The 17175-nt window shown below is 43.7% G+C and overlaps 1 protein-coding gene across 6 annotated transcripts; it reads left to right on the plus strand.

Moving 5' to 3' along the window:
* Positions 1-2146: 2146 nt before the first annotated feature.
* LOC129600833 (uncharacterized) lies at positions 2147-16594 on the plus strand. Of its 6 annotated transcripts, XM_055499443.1 has the most exons (12): positions 9565-9904; positions 9980-10028; positions 10374-10583; positions 10660-10894; positions 11647-12137; positions 12202-12248; positions 12380-13474; positions 13600-14085; positions 14390-14712; positions 14913-15210; positions 15454-15757; positions 15975-16594. In XM_055499443.1, exons 8-12 carry the CDS (start codon positions 13806-13808, stop codon positions 16282-16284), a joined length of 1515 nt encoding a protein of 504 aa, XP_055355418.1. In that variant the 5' UTR covers positions 9565-9904; positions 9980-10028; positions 10374-10583; positions 10660-10894; positions 11647-12137; positions 12202-12248; positions 12380-13474; positions 13600-13805; the 3' UTR covers positions 16285-16594. The 6 variants fall into 6 exon arrangements, with proteins under 6 accessions (XP_055355416.1, XP_055355418.1, XP_055355415.1 ...); XM_055499441.1 differs by lacking the exons at positions 9565-9904; positions 9980-10028 and adding an exon at positions 2147-2502; XM_055499440.1 differs by lacking the exon at positions 9980-10028 and having other exon boundaries at positions 9565-9979.
* The last annotated feature ends 581 nt before the right edge of the window (positions 16595-17175 follow it).

Here is a 17175-nt window from a genome sequence, read left to right on the forward strand (position 1 = left end):
ACAGTGGTGCTAGATAGGTCACCTATTAAGAACTTAGCAGGCCCTGCTCTATTTTGCTCAGTAATACAGTTTGGTCATACGTTCACCTAACGGGCTCTGTGCACTGGACAGTATCGGCAGCTCGGTCACCCATCTACCTAACGAGATCTATGCACTGGACAGTATTGGTAACTCGGTCACTAGATCACTTAACGGAGTTTATGCGCTGGATAGTAGTGGTAGCTCGGTCCCTAGATCACTTAACAAAGTTCGTGCACTGGACAGTGGTGGTAGCTCGGTCACGTACTCACCTAGCGATTTTTTGACGCACTCAATCACTAGGTGAGTGACTGACCGAGCTCAACCTGTCCAGTAAGAAATATCGCTAGGTGAGGATGTGACCCTGCTACAACTACTGTCCAGTGCACAGAGCCCGTTAGGTGAGCAAGAGCAAAGCCCGCTCGATGACTCACTCACCTAGAAATTCCGCTCAGTGGGCAGTAATGGTGTTTCGGTCACTCACTTGTCTACAGATTACCGGCTCGATATTTTCATAAAAAAAACACATGCCGGCCACTTCTGAACTATCCCGGATCTAATGGCGTTGTCCGTTTTTCCAGAAGTTTTATGGTTATAGAGATCTCAAAACTATGGGGCGCCGCGCGTAGTGTAGATCTTGTACTTAATATAGGATTTAATTAAGCCCAAGGGCTTGTATTTCGGTGGGGGCAAATGACTTTAAGAGTGTGCATTAATTCGGGGGTGGGGGTGTTCAAATTCGATAATTACGGTAATGTGTTGTGCTATGCATTGAGGTTGGTTTGCAAATCAGGGAACTAATATCCTTTAAGTGGAGGTACTGTACAGGAGCGTAGCTCCGCCTGCATCTGATGTGTTGTGGATGCTGGATCGCTGTATTCAGTTTTGTATGATTTGGTATTCGTACACGGTTATCAGATTCTACACTTCTACTACGTTTCTAAGAGTGGAGATATGGGACGCCCACGAGAAGCGGCGAGTTCTGGTGCCAATAAGCACATCCTGACCAGCGGCTGCCGAGCGGGAGCGGTTCACTATCGCGGTGTGTGCGCGCAAACGAAATTTAGTTTCTGCTCACGAAAGTTTGCACACAGAATGCTTACAGTCACCTGTCCTGCACCGGAACACTACTGACTTCTCGGAATGCTTACAGGAAGTATGCGAAAAGCGCTGGTCATCGGCAAACTTCCGGTAATTATTTAAAGAAACTGGAGACGGACGGAGACTGGTCAACGGCAGCAACGATAACTTCCTTATTGTGTGGATGTCTCAGCGTCGGGCAGGGACCGGCGTAGGCCGATAGACATTGTAAGAGTTCCCCCTGTATCGGCTTGCGGCAGCGGCGAAGATTCTACAGTTGCTATACATACACTTTTTCAACTTGGAAAAGGCGTATTTGCAAATTGCAGTTATTGTATTTGTGTTATGGGAATCAGTCAATCGCTAGTGTGTACATGGTCCTAGCGCGAACTGCGCCCGTAAATACGGTCATCTGTGATCTGCTAGATTTGGTTGTATTTCAGGTAATATCGCCCGGTCCATATCCAAGGACCACGGCTGACACTGGAGGAACCAATACCTCCTCCCAAACTTAACAGTTTTCAGGGTACTAATATGCCTCCTAATGGCATGTTACATGTCCCGGTTTGTTTCACTGGTGATACGCTGGCGCAGGTACCCTGTCGACCGTATCTCGCTTGTTTTCTGCCGTTTTTTCCCACTCCGATGATCAGCGGGGCTGCCTCTTCCGACTTTAAACTTGCACGAAATCCACATCACGCCACTGTACAGTGCAGCAGCTGTTTGATGATATGTAATGCCTTACGAGTAGTCGGTGTACAAAACAGTTGCAGCAAAACCGAGAAATTCCTCTGCAGCGAAACACTTTTAGCTGATCAGAGAAGCGCAGAAAAGTGAATTTGACGGTTACGCAGAACTGCAGAAGTGCTTTTCTAGGATACGTGAAACGTCTACGTGCTAAAGTTTGGTAAGAGAGGTAAACTGTAAGCAGTTTGAAATCACTTAATAACGCGTACGCTTACGTCTACGTTTCGGAGGTGATCTGGAATGTCACAAGTAAAGTAAGTTCTTACTGTACTTACTTACACACGCGCTTCAGTATTTCACTTTTCTGCTACAAGAGGTTTGTCTTATTAACTCATCTAGTTAAGTACACATACAGCAAAGTGCTAACATATTTTGTGCTATTCCGTATCAATTTTCTTTGCAATCTGTTCTTTCTACCCAAATCTGCTATGCTGCAGACTGCAGTAGTCATCATGAATTCTTAACCATGGTCTAAATGGAAAAAATTCAAGATTATGGCATCTCAAAACAGCATAACAACCTGTCATCAGCGCCTTCAACGCCTCCGGAAATGTTTTCCAGTCGGAGCGTTGAAATAATTCAGTGAAATGGACACATTTCATCAAAAGCCGTTTGCTGAAGTATTTCTTCTTGTTCTACTGTATTCGCAATCAGAAGGTAGGTATTATATATTCCAGTTCGTCTTTTGGCTATGTTGTGCAGATACTTACAGTGTAACCAAATCAGGAGAGCCTCAGGCTGCACAAAATGGGGAAGACAAATGTACAGACTGTAGGCAGTAGCCGTAACATGCTTTTGGTTTTCCGCGGTTTTTTGGGCGTCCACGTTTAGTTAAACACCCACCGACAACATCTTCAGGTTTCCACTCAGGGTGTAACCTTTTTATACAAAATTCGGGTCCGTCAGATGGTTCAGTGACGGCAAAATCGCAAGGCACAGAAAGTATTAATTGTAATGCTAATTATAAAGTAATATTTAGCAGTATCGAGCAACACAAATTTCGTTTTAATTTAGTACTGATGTTATGATATCAATTATTATTTATTTATATCGATGACATATTTCGCAGTCTGCTTGCTGGACCTGATATATCTGGTAATCTCCCAGAATTATAGCGGAAACATATTATGACGATGATTTCCCCAAATCTAATATACGGATGCGCCTGCTCCATCAAAATCTGGTGGTGTAGATTCCGTACAATTACAGTAATACGCGCTTTTTCTAATCCTGTATTTTCCCATTATGAAAACAGGTGGCCCTCAATGTGTTTCATAACGCGTCCGATTTCATTCATAAATATTTTTTGTTAAGAACTATGTATTTTGCCCGTCGGACAGTGAATCGAGAACGTGTGAGTTTTCTTCTCGTTTCATAGCCTACTTGCTGTATTTATACCATTTTGGCGTAATCGGCATAGTACAAACGATAAACTTTCCATGATCTCACACAACTGAACGTCTCACAGCTCAGTAAAACCATTACGAGAAATAGACGCTATCGTATCGCGGCGTTGTGCACAAAACCAAAATAAACAGTAAAGATTGAACGTTCAATTCAAGAAAAATTTTGTAACTCTACTAGTACTGTAACATGTAGATAGCTGTTTAAAAGGTTGAATGCCTATGCATAACTTGCGCTATCAAAAACGGGATCCAGGTCGATGACCAGTTCAGCTCGTGGGCTTGATTTGCTCTGGCCTCAGTTGTTGTGTTTCGAGTTTGTAAAAATGTTGAAATGACAGTGGCGGTTTCTTGCACGTTCGTCGCAAACTGTCTTTCCGCTTCCGGTGTATTGCACAAGTTAGTCTTGCAATGTGTGGTACAAACATACTTACTAGTAATCACGGTTTCGTTGGTAGCGGTCACTTTGTCCACCCTGCATGTCTTACTGATATTATTGTAGAGGTTTGGATAATACTCACTGAAACTGATACCACAAGATTGTTCGGATGTAAGTATTGTGAGATTCTTTGGTTGTTTTGATATATAGCTCGCCACAAGCGCGCAGACTTTGCAATCTGTTATACTGGTATCGTTGCAAGGAGAGGGCTGAACAATAGGATTTTGAGTGGAGTTTATTATGACATCAGTACAGGAGTAGCACTGAAGGCCAAACACGAACGTTGTCTGAGTGAGTACCACCACAAGAAGAGCTGCAATTAGTCCCAGGATGTTCGTCATACCTAAATAAGGGATGTGGCTTTTGAATTTCAGTAATACGGGTAAATGGGGAATAACACAGGTCATGGAGATCTTTACGACTTCACCTAACATACCAGCTCAGTTGTTAGCATCAACAAGCACTGCTTTGAATACTCTGTTGTTGTTGTTGTTGTTGCATAAACATACAGCGTAGTCCTTTCAAGGACCATTGCTCCAACAAATATAAAATTATTAGAATTGCCAAGGGAACAGAGTAAGCATAGACAGTAAAATCTAGTCGCTTATCATTGGATCATCGAAATCCGTTTGAGAACTCCAAAACTTTAGAAAGCAGTGGCAACAGCCACTTTACGTTAAGGAAACCCAGTCCTGTAAAGCCAGCATGTCCAGGAAACTTCGCAAAACAGTAAACGAGGGATGCTTATAAATAGAACAATGATAGAAAAAGTGGTATGTTGTTTCCGGTGCAAAACCACAAGAGCTGACAAAGATGGATTCCCATATATCTGAGAAGATCGGGACGCGTTAAGTCTAGAATGGTCCATTCGAAGTTGGGTCAGAAGTGCCTGCATTTTTCGTGTGACCGGTACTGGCTTTCTCCATATCGAGTAAGACACATTCGGTTGGACATTGTAGAGAGCTCTCCCTTTTTGAGATGCTGACCAATTTTTCTGCCATTCGGCAGAAATTGTAGTGCTTAATAGTTGTCTAAACGACGCTTTTGACAACGGCAGTTGCAAACCTCCGTTTTCCGGTAAATGCGCTCCTTGTTTTGCCGCCAAATCTGCCATTTTATTCCCATAAATACCAATATGAGCTGGGATCCACTGAAGGGTTACTTCAACACCGCGCGAAAGCAACCACAGCAGACAGTCCTGTATTTCTTTGATGTCTTTGTTAGGCGAACCATAAATAGTGGCACTGATACCATCCAATACAGCTTTCGAGTCAGAATATAGAAAAGCACGACGCACTTCCGACTGCCCCATGTACAACAAAGCTTGATGGACTGCATACAATTCCGCTTGCGCAACAGTTGCGTGAGCCGGTAGTCGGTATTCTTTCCGGTACACTGCTTGGCCAGTAAAAACAACAACAGCAGCTCCAACATTATCGCCTTGTTTTGATCCATCGGTATAAATTAACATATGTCCTGTAGAGAGGAGACGCTTGGCAGTTATATGGTGATTCACGGCTGATGCCTGCAGTGCTGAAATGATGACCCTGGAGCGCAAAGACGCGTAGACGTAGGGAAGAACTTGCTGTACACGAAAAACAACATTGGTAGGAAACTTCAATCCCATCGCATCCAGGCGCTGCACAATGTACGACGATGGAGATTTGTGCAAATGTTGTTTTTCAGGGTATTGTACCAAAGCATGTGCTATGTTCATATCTTTCAGTGTTTGTAAGCGATAGAGGGACATCGCAGCCACTTCAAGAAGATGTAAGTTCATTGGAGTTAACTGGGCTTCGACGTCTAATGCGACAGTAGGAGATGTGTTTTGGGCTCCGGTAATAAGCACTGCAGCCAGCCGTTGAACTTTGTTGATTTTGGCAGATAGTGACTTCCCAATTCCACACCAAGCGACTGCAGCATAAGTGAGAACAGGACGGACAGCACCAATGTAATACCGGCGCATGATGTGGTAGTTGACACCCCAGTATTTCTTGCAAATGGGTCGAAGTTTACTGAGCCGGCCATACGCGTTCTGGGTTGCGCGAGCAACCTGGTGTGTCCAAGTTAGCTTGGGATCGAACACTATTCCCAGGTATTTCAGCTTATCCACAGGATGAACTGTATGTTGACCGAATAATACAGGAGACTGCGTCGGAACATTTCTTTTACATGTAAAGTGCATCAGTTCGGTTTTGTCGAATGCAAACGGCATTTCGGCTGCAATAGACCATTCTTCAATCTCGACAAGTAGACCATTAATCCGGGAACAATTATCTGTTATAGAGATGATCGGACTAGTACCATTAGATCGTCTGCGTATGCTTGTCCCATGAATCCGGTGTATTCATTAAACTTCTTTAAAAGGTCATCAATGAAAATAATAAACAGCATTGGGGAGAGCGGAGAACCTTGAGGAACACCACGGGTTAAATAAAACTGATCTGCTTGGCCGCTTTGACTAACGGCTTTGATGGTTCTGTGTAGCAGAAAACTTCGCATCCACTTCACGATCCAGAACGGGCACCCGAGAGCTTTTAACCGGTTCAGCAGTAGTGAATGTGAAACGTTATCGTACGCACCCAGTAAATCCAGCGTTACCATCGATGTTGCTTCTTTTCTTCTGAATCCTTCCTTAATGAAGTCAACTGCACTTAACAAAGCATCCGCGGTGCCATGAGCCGGTCTGAAGCCAAACTGCCGTTTGTGTATCCAGCCATTAGTCAAAGCATAAAAGTGTATTCGCGATATCATAAGCTTTTCCAGTTGTTTCCCCAAAACCGAAAGCAGTGTAATTGGTCTGTAATGCTTTGTGCTTGAATAAGTCGGGCGTCCAGGCTTACGTATAATGGAGACATTACCGCATCGCCACGGTTTAGGAAAGTGACCAAATGTCAAGGAAGCGTTAAATATTCGCAAAAGTAGCGGTAAAAGAATAGGCAGCAGTTTCTGAATTAATGACATCTGGATTCCATCTGGTCCTGGTGCACGGTGCGATGGAACCGATGTTATAGACTGTATAAGTTCAGCTTCTGTAATAAGAACAGTGCCGTCAGGTGGCGATTGAAAATTGTTTGTCTCTGTAACTTCCGGAATATCCGATGGGAGTGGAGACGCTTTGAGCAGATCCGTAGCGAAGTAGTTTAGTTTTTCTTTTTCAACGGACAGCGTTGCACCTTCGCCAGTAACAATTTCGTCGATTCCTCCATTTTCCCGAGGGTTGCAATGCCGGTTATAGGCCTGCCATGCTTGTTCAGGAGACATTTTTCCTAGATTTTCTCGAAAATATCGACGTTTTGCGCTCTTAAATGCATTTTTAAATTCTGCCCGGATACGCTTGTAGTTAATCCAGACCTCTAGGGTGTTTCTAAGTCTCCAAATTCTGAAGAACCGGAACATCTTTTGTCGCTTTGTGCTGAGATTAATGCTCCACCATGGCGTTGCTACCTGACGGTTTCTAGAAAGGGGAACGTGTAGCGTGATGCCGTAATTCAATCCATTGTGTAATTGCTCTGTCAATGCATCCAAATCTGACGGCGTTTCACAGTCCGCTGCCAACAATTCATCAACCATGTCCGAGGTGTACAGTTGAAAGCCTGTCCAATCCGCTCTTCTGTAGTTGAGTCTTTTGCGTGGAGAAGTGACGACACCGATGTCGCAAAGTGACAAGAGAACTGGTAAATGGTCGGATCCTGTAAGCCAGTTAGCTTCGGCTTTAACTGCGCAGTCAATTGTTGCTGATAGATCGTTGTCAGTCAAAACCAAGTCGATCACAGAAGACCCTCCTACTGCATTTATAAACGTGGACACAAATGGTGGACTGCGCAGCTGCAAATTCCGCTTCAGCATAGCTTCTACCAAAAGGTCACCATAACTGTCAGCTCTCGTATCCCAAATTGTATGATGTGCATTGAAGTCTCCACAGACCACAGCTTTGAAGCCTTGAGTTTTTTCATGCAAAGTGTTGAGCAGGGCGATAAAAGTATTGTAGTTCGTCGAAGGTGGACGATAAATGGAAGCGAAAGCCACACAACCAGCAGTGGTTATGACTGAAGCAATACATAAGTTATCTTCATGATGAAGCAGCAAAGGTTGCACGGAAAAACTGAGTTTCGAGAAATAAATAGCTGCAGAACTGGGTTCATTAGGCGGAAATCTCCACCACTGGGAAAGGGTGACGGGGTTAGTTACTGGTTTTAAAGGGCATTCTTGGGCGCAAATAACATCGACTGCATGTATAAGAGCAGTTTGCAAGGTGGAATGCAGAACTGGTAAACTTCGGTGCAAATTCATTTGAAGTATCTGGAGCTGAAATTCAGACGTTAAGGGCATTGCGTCATTGAAAGATTCGACAAATATCGTTCAACCGCTCGGATTTGCATTCTGCAGCGCGAGTAGCCAGCCGCACGGTTTTCACCGCAGTTGGGACACTTATGGTCGACCACTTCTACAGAGCAGTCCCGAGTAAAATGAATCCCGCAACATTTTCCGCAGGTCGGATTGGCCGCATGGCATTCCTTCATTTTATGACCATACTTGTGGCACTTGTGGCAGCGGAGCACTGCCGTATCCGGGTTAATTTCTTCGACCCATCCTCTGGTGTTGTACACATATAAATGCTTCAGTGACAGGGCTGTATGTTTGGACTGATTATCCACAAAGTGTACCTTGATATGTCCATTTGGTCCAGATCCAAATTTCGAGTTAGGCCGTAGAGTTGCTGGATCCCTTTTGAAAATGACTTGAACGAATGCGACTTTGCCTCGGCAAAACGGGTTGCGCAATTCAATCTCTTCTACTAATGTCTCGGGTGATTCGAGGTCAACATTCTTGACGACAACAGGGAACGTGTTCCGTGGGACAGTTACTTTCCGTACATTAATGGCTTCGTTTGGAGAACTTAAAAGGACTTTAGCTTGTTCGCGATCTTTTTCACTGTGGAATGTAAGAACGAGTTCGCCACTAACTTTGCGCTGATAGAGCTCCTTTAGAACGGGAGTATCTTCTGGTGACTTTGATTTGAACAAATTATCCAAAACTTCATAGTCTCTTTGGGTTTAATGGGCTTGAAGGGTGAGTTGGGATCATTAGACTGCAGTGTCGCAACGAGATTGAAGCGTTTCTGATGAAAATTCGATGAAATAGTAGTTGCATTCGTGCTGGATGGAGCAGAAAACTTCTTCGAGGGCTTTGACGCAGCGGCTGCGTACGATATCGGGTCGGTTTGGCCATCCAGTAGCTTTTGAACGATTCGGACATTAATTTCGTTTAACTTGGAGGTCGTTTTGGCATGTTCAGTCTGTGATTCGATCAGTTGCAGATGAAGCTGTTGAGTTTCAGAAACCAAGGAATCTACGGCTAGAAATGAATCAGTGATATACTTTTTTAACACGTTAATGTCAGTAGAATTCATAATCATTGCTCTGGTAGCAGAATTGGTCATATTGGTCATGAGAGTAGAGGTCAAATTGCGTTGTTTGTTGACGTTTCCGTCGGGCGCTGCATTTTTCCGTTTGGAAGGAAGTAGCTGAACATCCATATCCGTGTCTTCTTGTAGAACCGCAAACGAGTTCGAAGTAGATGCCATATTAATCAAAATAGTAATGTTGGTTGCTTAATTTATACAGCTGTAGAGTGCTGTCATTAATCCGGAAATTTTCCAGAGCACGGTAAATAGAAAATTGGAAGTCAAGCCATTACTGAAAGTTTTCAAACCGTTTTCAAACCGTTTTCAAACCATTTTCAAACCATACTCAAACCATTTTCAAACCATTTATCAGTCAATACTCTGTCAGTCAATGCTTTGAATACTCTGAGGCCTGAGCCAACTGCAAATGCCAACTATAAACACTTACCTTGGTAACGACATCTACATGGTCTTAAGCGCTTCAATAATTCACTCGTTTGCTATAAAAATGCTAATGTCAGTTTTGTCTTACTAATAATTAGTTCATCATTCTGATCTGATTATACTTTTGCAGCTAAGTGCTTACATATTTTGTACTATTGCGTATCAATCTTCTTTGCAATCTTTGTTTCTACCCACATCTGCTCTGTTCCAAAAGCTGACTTGAATCCTTAACCATGGTCCATGGCCTAAATACGTAGTAGACGTTTGCGATTATGTATTATGGAATCTGAAACATCATGAGGTTTCAGCAGCGCTTCCAGATTCAGTAAAATGGACATATCATATTATCAAAAGCCGTTTGTTGAAGTATTTCTTCTTGTTCTACTGTATTCGCAATCAGAAGGTAGATATTTTAGAATCCAGTCCGTCTTTTGGCTGCAGGTACTTACAGTGAAGCCAAATCAGGGGCGACAAAATGGGGAAGACAAATGTACAGAGTAGAGACTGTAGGCAGTAGCAGACTATTAATTGTAACATTAATTATTAAGTAACATTTGGCAGTATCCAGCAATACAAATTTCATTTTAATTTAATACTGATACGATATCAATTAATATTAATTTAATAATATTGATGACATATTTCACAGTCTGCTTGCTAAACCTGATATATCTAGTAATCTCCCAGAGTTATAGAGGAAACATATTATTACGATGATTTCCCGAAATCTATGACACTGATGCGCCTGCTCCATCAAAATCTGGTGGTGTAGATTCCGTAGAATTACAGTAATACGCGCTTTTTCTGATCCTATCTTTTCCCATTATGAAAACAGGTGGCCCTCAATGTGTTTACACCGATGACGTCGCCGACGTCTGCTTCTGCAAAGCCAATCAAGGCAAGAAGTGTCTCACAAATACAAAATGGATAGCAGAATGTGAGCGTGAGGCCAATACGAAGATGAAAGAGTGTCCACATAATAAACCATACTGCTTCTATGCTCACTCGGTGCACACCTTGGACCGAGAACTCAACAACGATAATGGTAAAAATATCAATCAAGTCTGCTATACGAGCCACACCGGCCCATGCGACCTTGCGAAATACGACTGCATTCGTAGAGGCCGTGGCCATTTTCGCGAAGGGCTGCAGCGATGGCAAGCACACTTCCCTGAAAACATTCGGATTTCCCGCTGGCACTCTAGTTGATATCAAGTACGGGGATTATATCAGGTTCGACCAGGGTCACCGCTGCACCAAGTATGCTGACTATACCCAGGAGATACGGAAGACTTCTAGTGCTACTCTAAAGCGCTGGTGGTTCGATTTTTTAATGGACCGTGATGTTCGCTCAATGTAAGCAGTTTCACCATAAAAAGTAAGTACCGTTTACCTTGTAGAGATAGAACCTGACAATTTCTATCTATATCTTTCCTTCTTGGCTAACAAGCGCTTAGTTCAGTGGAGACCAGCGTTGTCCCATTGGAAGCAAGCGCTGCTATTGCATAGCGAAAGCATCCAATATATCAGCTGAGCAGAATGTAGGGAATTTGTAGCTTATCGTTTTAACATCACAATAGCCGCGCTCGACCATGGAATAATTTGGAGTATCGACTTTTTGGCGATACGGGTCATACCATGAAAAACCCTTACAAAGCTAGTTAACCCTGTACTACACAAAATGGCGTCCTGGGCCACAGATGGCTAAACCTTGACCCTGCAAGAAAAACTCAAATTCTCGCAGCTGGATTTAAAATAAATTTGACATGACGCATTGAAGCTTTGCCGCTTGTCATGGCGAGAAAACGGCATCCGTAGCCCTAATTAACCGCTCTTTTCTCTGATCTGATAAAACTTCTTAAAATTACAGATAACATACCCCGTTTTGCAGTTAAACTACTTCGACAAATACGCGGGCAGTATGGGCAACCGTCTTAGTGCGCGGTTACATAAGTACTTGCAATTTCGCAGCCGTTTTAACTAGCGGGGAGCCAGATATACGTATCAGCGCATGTACTGTAGAGGGAGTCGGAGCCCATACAAGAAATTTGTTAAAGTATTTTTTCGGCAAGTGTAGGTCTGGCCTATAAATTACAAAATGTTTGCAGCGGTGTTACAAAATCTTTCCTCACAAGGGAGATATTTTGCCTGTGCAAGTACGACGAATGCAACGTGGACTTCAAGAAGTTGAACTTGATTACCACAACAGAGAAACCGTCAGCTGTAGCTCCCGCTCCAGTAACTCCTGCAGGTGGCACCGGAAGTGGTTCTGGAAGTGCGCCTGGTAGTGCACCCGGTAGTGTACCCGGTGGTGCAGCTGGAGGTTCAGCCGATCCCGGGTCTGGATCCGTACCTAGCCCAGCGCCCGCTCCCGCCCCCGATGCGCTCACTACTACCGCGAAAACAACAACCAGACGGTATTATCCGGAAGATGCGACGTTCGTTAATCCCCTCACTGATCTTCCCGTCGAGGACGGGACATTTAATACCGATCCCAACTGGCATGACGGTGAATCCACGCTGGGGCTCGACGTCGCGAAGATAGCCAATGGCAGCGGGAGGGCATGCGATCCCAATCAGCCAGACGAAGCTGACTGCGGTACCCAAAATCATTCGTCATCATGTGCTTTGGTGTATTCTGACCCGTATAACACATTTTTAAGGTCCGGATGCTCAGAAGATATCGGGCAGTGCTCGGAGAAAGCCGCTGGTAAGTTCTGTAAAATGAACTATTAGCTTCTACCGCTAAAGAAGCAGTAGGTTTTGCTAATAGCGGTTTAGTGCGTTTGATTCTTCTTTTACTTGCCTGGCTTGTCCAACTTTAAATGAGCCTGATTGCAGATATTCCTTATTTGCTATGGGCTCCTATACTGTGCCGTCTGTGCGGTCAAAATGGTATTGCTTCAAAGATAATGAACAGTGGACGAAGAATTTTTTGCCGGCCAAGTCTGTGAAGGATATTGCGGACCCTATTGGCAAAATCGGAGGGCAAACCCGAATTAAAACACCGCGATGCTTGCTTTGTTTTTGTATTGTTTAGCAGTTGTACAAGCTTGTCCGGTAATTTCCTACGTAAAGGTACAGCTAGCGCGAAGTTTGCGCATATAACGATGGCCACTTCACTACGTTTATGAAAATCTGTAAATGCGCTCCGCAGTTAGATTGTCGCTTACTGCACCAATCATTTTCTAGCCACCTTCGCCAGGCAGTTTCTCATAAAATTATATGGCGTGTACGAGGCCACCACCCAGCCAAATGCAAGTTACGTGTTTGAAAAGTGTGGTGTGGCGCGCCGTAGTGTGAAGTTTGGCGTAACACGCAAATTTGTGTAAATCGCTGTATGGATTCGTAAGAAATTACCGGACAAGCTTGTAAGTTGTAGCTGCGCAGTGCGCAAATGCTGCAACATATGTAAATCTACCGGTAGATTTTCTTACTCTCTGACCCCCTTCCCGTATTACCACGCTCACAGTTTTCTTGGAAATGGATTTTGTTTTGGATAAGCGCTATCTGTGATAGAATAAGAGAGCAGCGGACGGTGTCGCTTGGCGGTTTTTGTTTAATTAGTGGAAACTATTAGTATTGACACATTAAAATCCTCATGCATCAAAACTGCACCTGCCACCATAAACCCATCACACACACGTAGCATGAAAAGTATGGACAGTGAGGATATGGCAATTGGAAACCAGCCATGTCTGTGCGCATCTGATTGTAGGGATAAACGAGCGCAAAGGTGACGGGGGAGCCAAGACAGAGAAATAACCAGCATTTTTTGATGTATGCATTAAATTTCTGACAAATTGCTGGTTCTGTCCGAATGGTACCGTGAATATTTCCAGTTTGCTCTTTCTTCCACAGAAGTGACCTTAAGACAGGCAGACAGACACTGAAATCAAAATAACTGCAAGCAGCGCGCACTGCGCAAAATAGTAGGTGGGTAATTCAATCACTGTACTAATTCTAGTTATTAATAATTATTAAATTCGTTTTCTAGTAAATAATGTAATTGAAAATCAGTAATGTTATTATCGTTAATTTGTGTGCGTGCATACCGCTAGAATAATTATTTGCCGACTGAATTTAAGTGTCCACAAAGACTGCGCTCTGGTGTCTGTCAAAACCTGCCAATATTTCTGCATGCAGCAACAATAGAACGCAGCAAATTCCATTACCGCAGATTACATGCCCTCAAATAAATAATAAATTATTAAAATATTTACGCCCGTGCCAGCTTCTTCATGCTACCATTGCATATCCGCCTGCTATGCACCCACTGCAGTTTCTCATTCTTATCGAAGCAGCAATCAAAATTAGTGTGAAAGGTCAGGACGATGGAAATATTGATGGAGATTACACTGCGATGTATACCAGCAGCGATAAGCAAAGCTACGATTATGGAGGACTGCAGGAGAATTTTCTCGATAACGACAAGGAAGACTTTACAGGTGCTCAGCCAATTTCAGGGCTGACCCAGAATCCTGCAGGATTTGAAAGCGATCTGAACGATGTAGCACGGGACAAATCTGGGCTAAATGAAGCTCAAGGTAGAACTTGTAATCTAGAGTTATACTTTTGTTAGTGTAGCTTGCAAAAATGTTCAAAATCTTGACTAACATCGGGTTACGATTGCAATCGTTGTTGTCGTCGAAATACCAATTAATCTTTGAACCAGATCAACGATAAAAGAAATCTTGTTAGAAATTCCCATCGAGCTGTTAAAAATATTCGTCAGATTTGTTTGCTACATTCCCATTTATAACCGAAATAATAGTCTGCTTCGTTGATTCATTAAAGGACTTGTATTGCTTAGTTAATGTTAATGCTTTGGTTTTGTTTCTTCTTACTCAGGCGATCATTCAAACTATGATGAGGATTACGATACAGCGACAGCTATCTCAGCGTCCGCTGATGCGTCGTCGGACGCCAAGAGCGAACCAACCAATGAGAATGTTGATGGCGGCGACCAAACCTACACACTGGACTGTGCGACAATGAGAGATGTGCCGGATATTTTGCCTTTTTATCTGGACCAAATGCGCAGACTGCAAAACACACCATTTGTGGAGGACCCTTGCATAGTGGTAATCACATGCTTCAAAGATGCACTTCTCAGCACCACCACGCCAGAATATGTAAATTCGACCAACAACACTGATATGTCCAATAAGACGGTAACTTACGATCCCAGTAGTAAACTTTAACCGAATGCGTTGACACTGAGATTGTGTCATCGTTACTCATCTCGAAAAAGGAATCAATGCTTGGTAATTTCAAACTAATGTTTGATCCATCTGCATTTTAACATCGTCGAGTTTAGCACTCCCGGTGCGCTGCCATTGTTGAAGTGACCTTTCTCTTTACTGCGTTTTAGTTTATGAGCACAACCACACCGGATCCTTTCGCCATCTTTGGAGAGTTCGCAAACTACACGTTGGATGATTGTTCGCAGTACGCCACACCGGAACCCGACAGCGAGCTGAACGATGCGTCCAGAACATCGGCTGATCCCGACGTGCAAATGCGCTCACTGTGGGCCAGTATATTCCGTCTGAAACTGAAATTTGTGCGGCCTGCTGAGCCGGGCGTTCCAACGCCCCTATACAACGAGTACGTGTCCGTTCTATTCAACTACAATTTTCCCATCGGCATGAGATCAAATTACCTTGCCAGTGCGTGAGCGGAACACTCTGCGGTAAAGCCTTCTAAAGCCTAATTTGGTATTACAGCTCTTTAATGTTCGTAAGCATAATTAGCAATGCTTGATATGATTTTTATATTTGTTTTGAACTATACATAATAAAGTCAACTGGGTCAGAAATCCAAATTCTTCCAGGTAATTTTGTTGTTAAAAGATTTAGCAATTTTCCAGCGAAAGATATTAATCTCACTGCGGATTTTATTCGTATTTGCAGGAACGGGAAAACCGCTAGTTCGATTGATGCGGCAGCGTATCCGCGTGACCGGTCTATCTGACGGCCGTTCCGGTGACCCTGTCCTTAATGCGCCCTGCTATAGAAAATACATTCAGTCTCAGGAGCAGACCATGAACTTTTATCTACAGTCTTGGCTGCCCAGGGAAATCCAGGATTTCGATATATGCGTGTGCCAAAAAGTGGAATTCAATCCGACGGCTACTGTGCTCAACGGGGATGCACAGGCGGTGATTGAGAATGCCGTGACCCAGACACGCGGATTGCAGAGTGTAGACGGCAAATGGTGGGCTCACAAATTAATTGTACAAATTCCTTCCGCCAGCTGCAGTCAGCAGCGTTATTTACGGGACAGTACAGCTGTAGCCAGTAGATAATAACGTATATTTCAGTATGGCTGTAGATAATTATTTAAATGCTTAAATTGTCTAAAGTGAATTGTATAAGTGGCCCGTTTTGATAACACTATGGACGAAAGCTTTGAGCTCTTATTTCTCTGAAAGGATCACCTTGGATTTAACTCATGTCACACCGGACGTCTGCATCGGCAGCCTTGATGCTGACAGTGGCATCACTACCGGTTGTTGCGATCCCGATCCGCGCGCGGTGCCGCGTGTTGATATGCCATCGTTCGCCGGAAACCAATATGTCAGCAAAAGGTTCGCAGAAGAAATACTCAGCATATTCTTCATAGAGAATACTACGCAGTTCCAGCCTTTCGATGAGCGGGAGGCATTTGAGCAGTCCGAACAGTGGCAAATCGCCAAGTCTGAAAGACGGTTAAGGGAAATGACCAGTATCAGAGACTTTTAGAAATGGCGAAGGTCGAGGTGTCAATTTGGATGCTGACGATCAAGAGAGATCGTGTCTGGTTCTTGGTCTTTGATTCTGGCAAAACATTCTAAGGTAGTATTGTAGTACTGCTTTTTTGTACTGGTTTTCGTTACGATTTTTTATTTGATCGAAAGTGCTTACAAATTGATGTCACGATTTAGCTGGCCGGTGACATTACGGTTTCCTTTTTAATCTGCATTTTTCTGTTTTTGGAATTTTTCTGTAATAAGTTCTACCAAAGTAAAAATAACACATGTAGCCTAAATCATTATGGAAAATGCCGCTGAAAAACACATTTCGACATGAATTTGTCGGGCCAATCAGAACCTAATTTGTTGTGGAGCAAGTCAGCAAGCATTTCATAGTAAAACAGAACACTTGATCGCAAACAAGCTAAACACACATTTCCGCCCGTATTCCACCTGTATGCAAAAACTAAACCGCGCCGAAGTGCGAGTTATCTAAAGTCTACCAGGTACCTGTGCTCTCGATCGCGTTGGTGACTATGTTGAAGGATCACATCCGTCCATCGATGACGCTTAGCAAACGGCAATTTATCCCGTTTCCACAGCCAACGCACTTGTGTCAGCCGAGCTACCGGCACTAGTCGTGTCACTGCTATCACCGGTATCTCCGCCGCCACAAGTGCATGCGCTGCCGACGTTATTAGGCGCCGCATCACTGTCGTAAATTCGCTATCCAGGTTGATAATAGGAAGCGAAAGATCGTTCGCTGTGAGTGTGGACTGCAAAAGCTACACCGCACAGCAAATGCCGACTCTCGGCGCCTTCTCTCCGGCCAACCAGCAATAACATCCCCGGAAACCAGTGTGAATTCCGGACGAGAATCGCAATCCTGATGTGAGAGATC

The sequence above is a fragment of the Paramacrobiotus metropolitanus genome, unplaced genomic scaffold, assembly GCF_019649055.1.
Source record: "Paramacrobiotus metropolitanus isolate TYO unplaced genomic scaffold, Prichtersi_v1.0 Parri_scaffold0000199, whole genome shotgun sequence".
Taxonomy (NCBI): Eukaryota; Metazoa; Tardigrada; class Eutardigrada; order Parachela; family Macrobiotidae; genus Paramacrobiotus; species Paramacrobiotus metropolitanus.

What these genes read in the sequence shown, in the direction of transcription:
- LOC129600833 (XM_055499441.1), top strand. Translation starts at nt 13,806, where the DNA reads ATGCACCCACTGCAGTTTCTCATTCTTATCGAAGCAGCAATCAAAATT. An exon ending in CTGATATGTCCAATAAGACG is followed by an intron (nt 14,713 to 14,912) that starts GTAACTTACGAT and finishes ACTGCGTTTTAG; the next exon opens with TTTATGAGCACAACCACACC. An exon ending in CAGAGTGTAGACGGCAAATG is followed by an intron (nt 15,758 to 15,974) that starts GTGGGCTCACAA and finishes TTTCTCTGAAAG; the next exon opens with GATCACCTTGGATTTAACTC.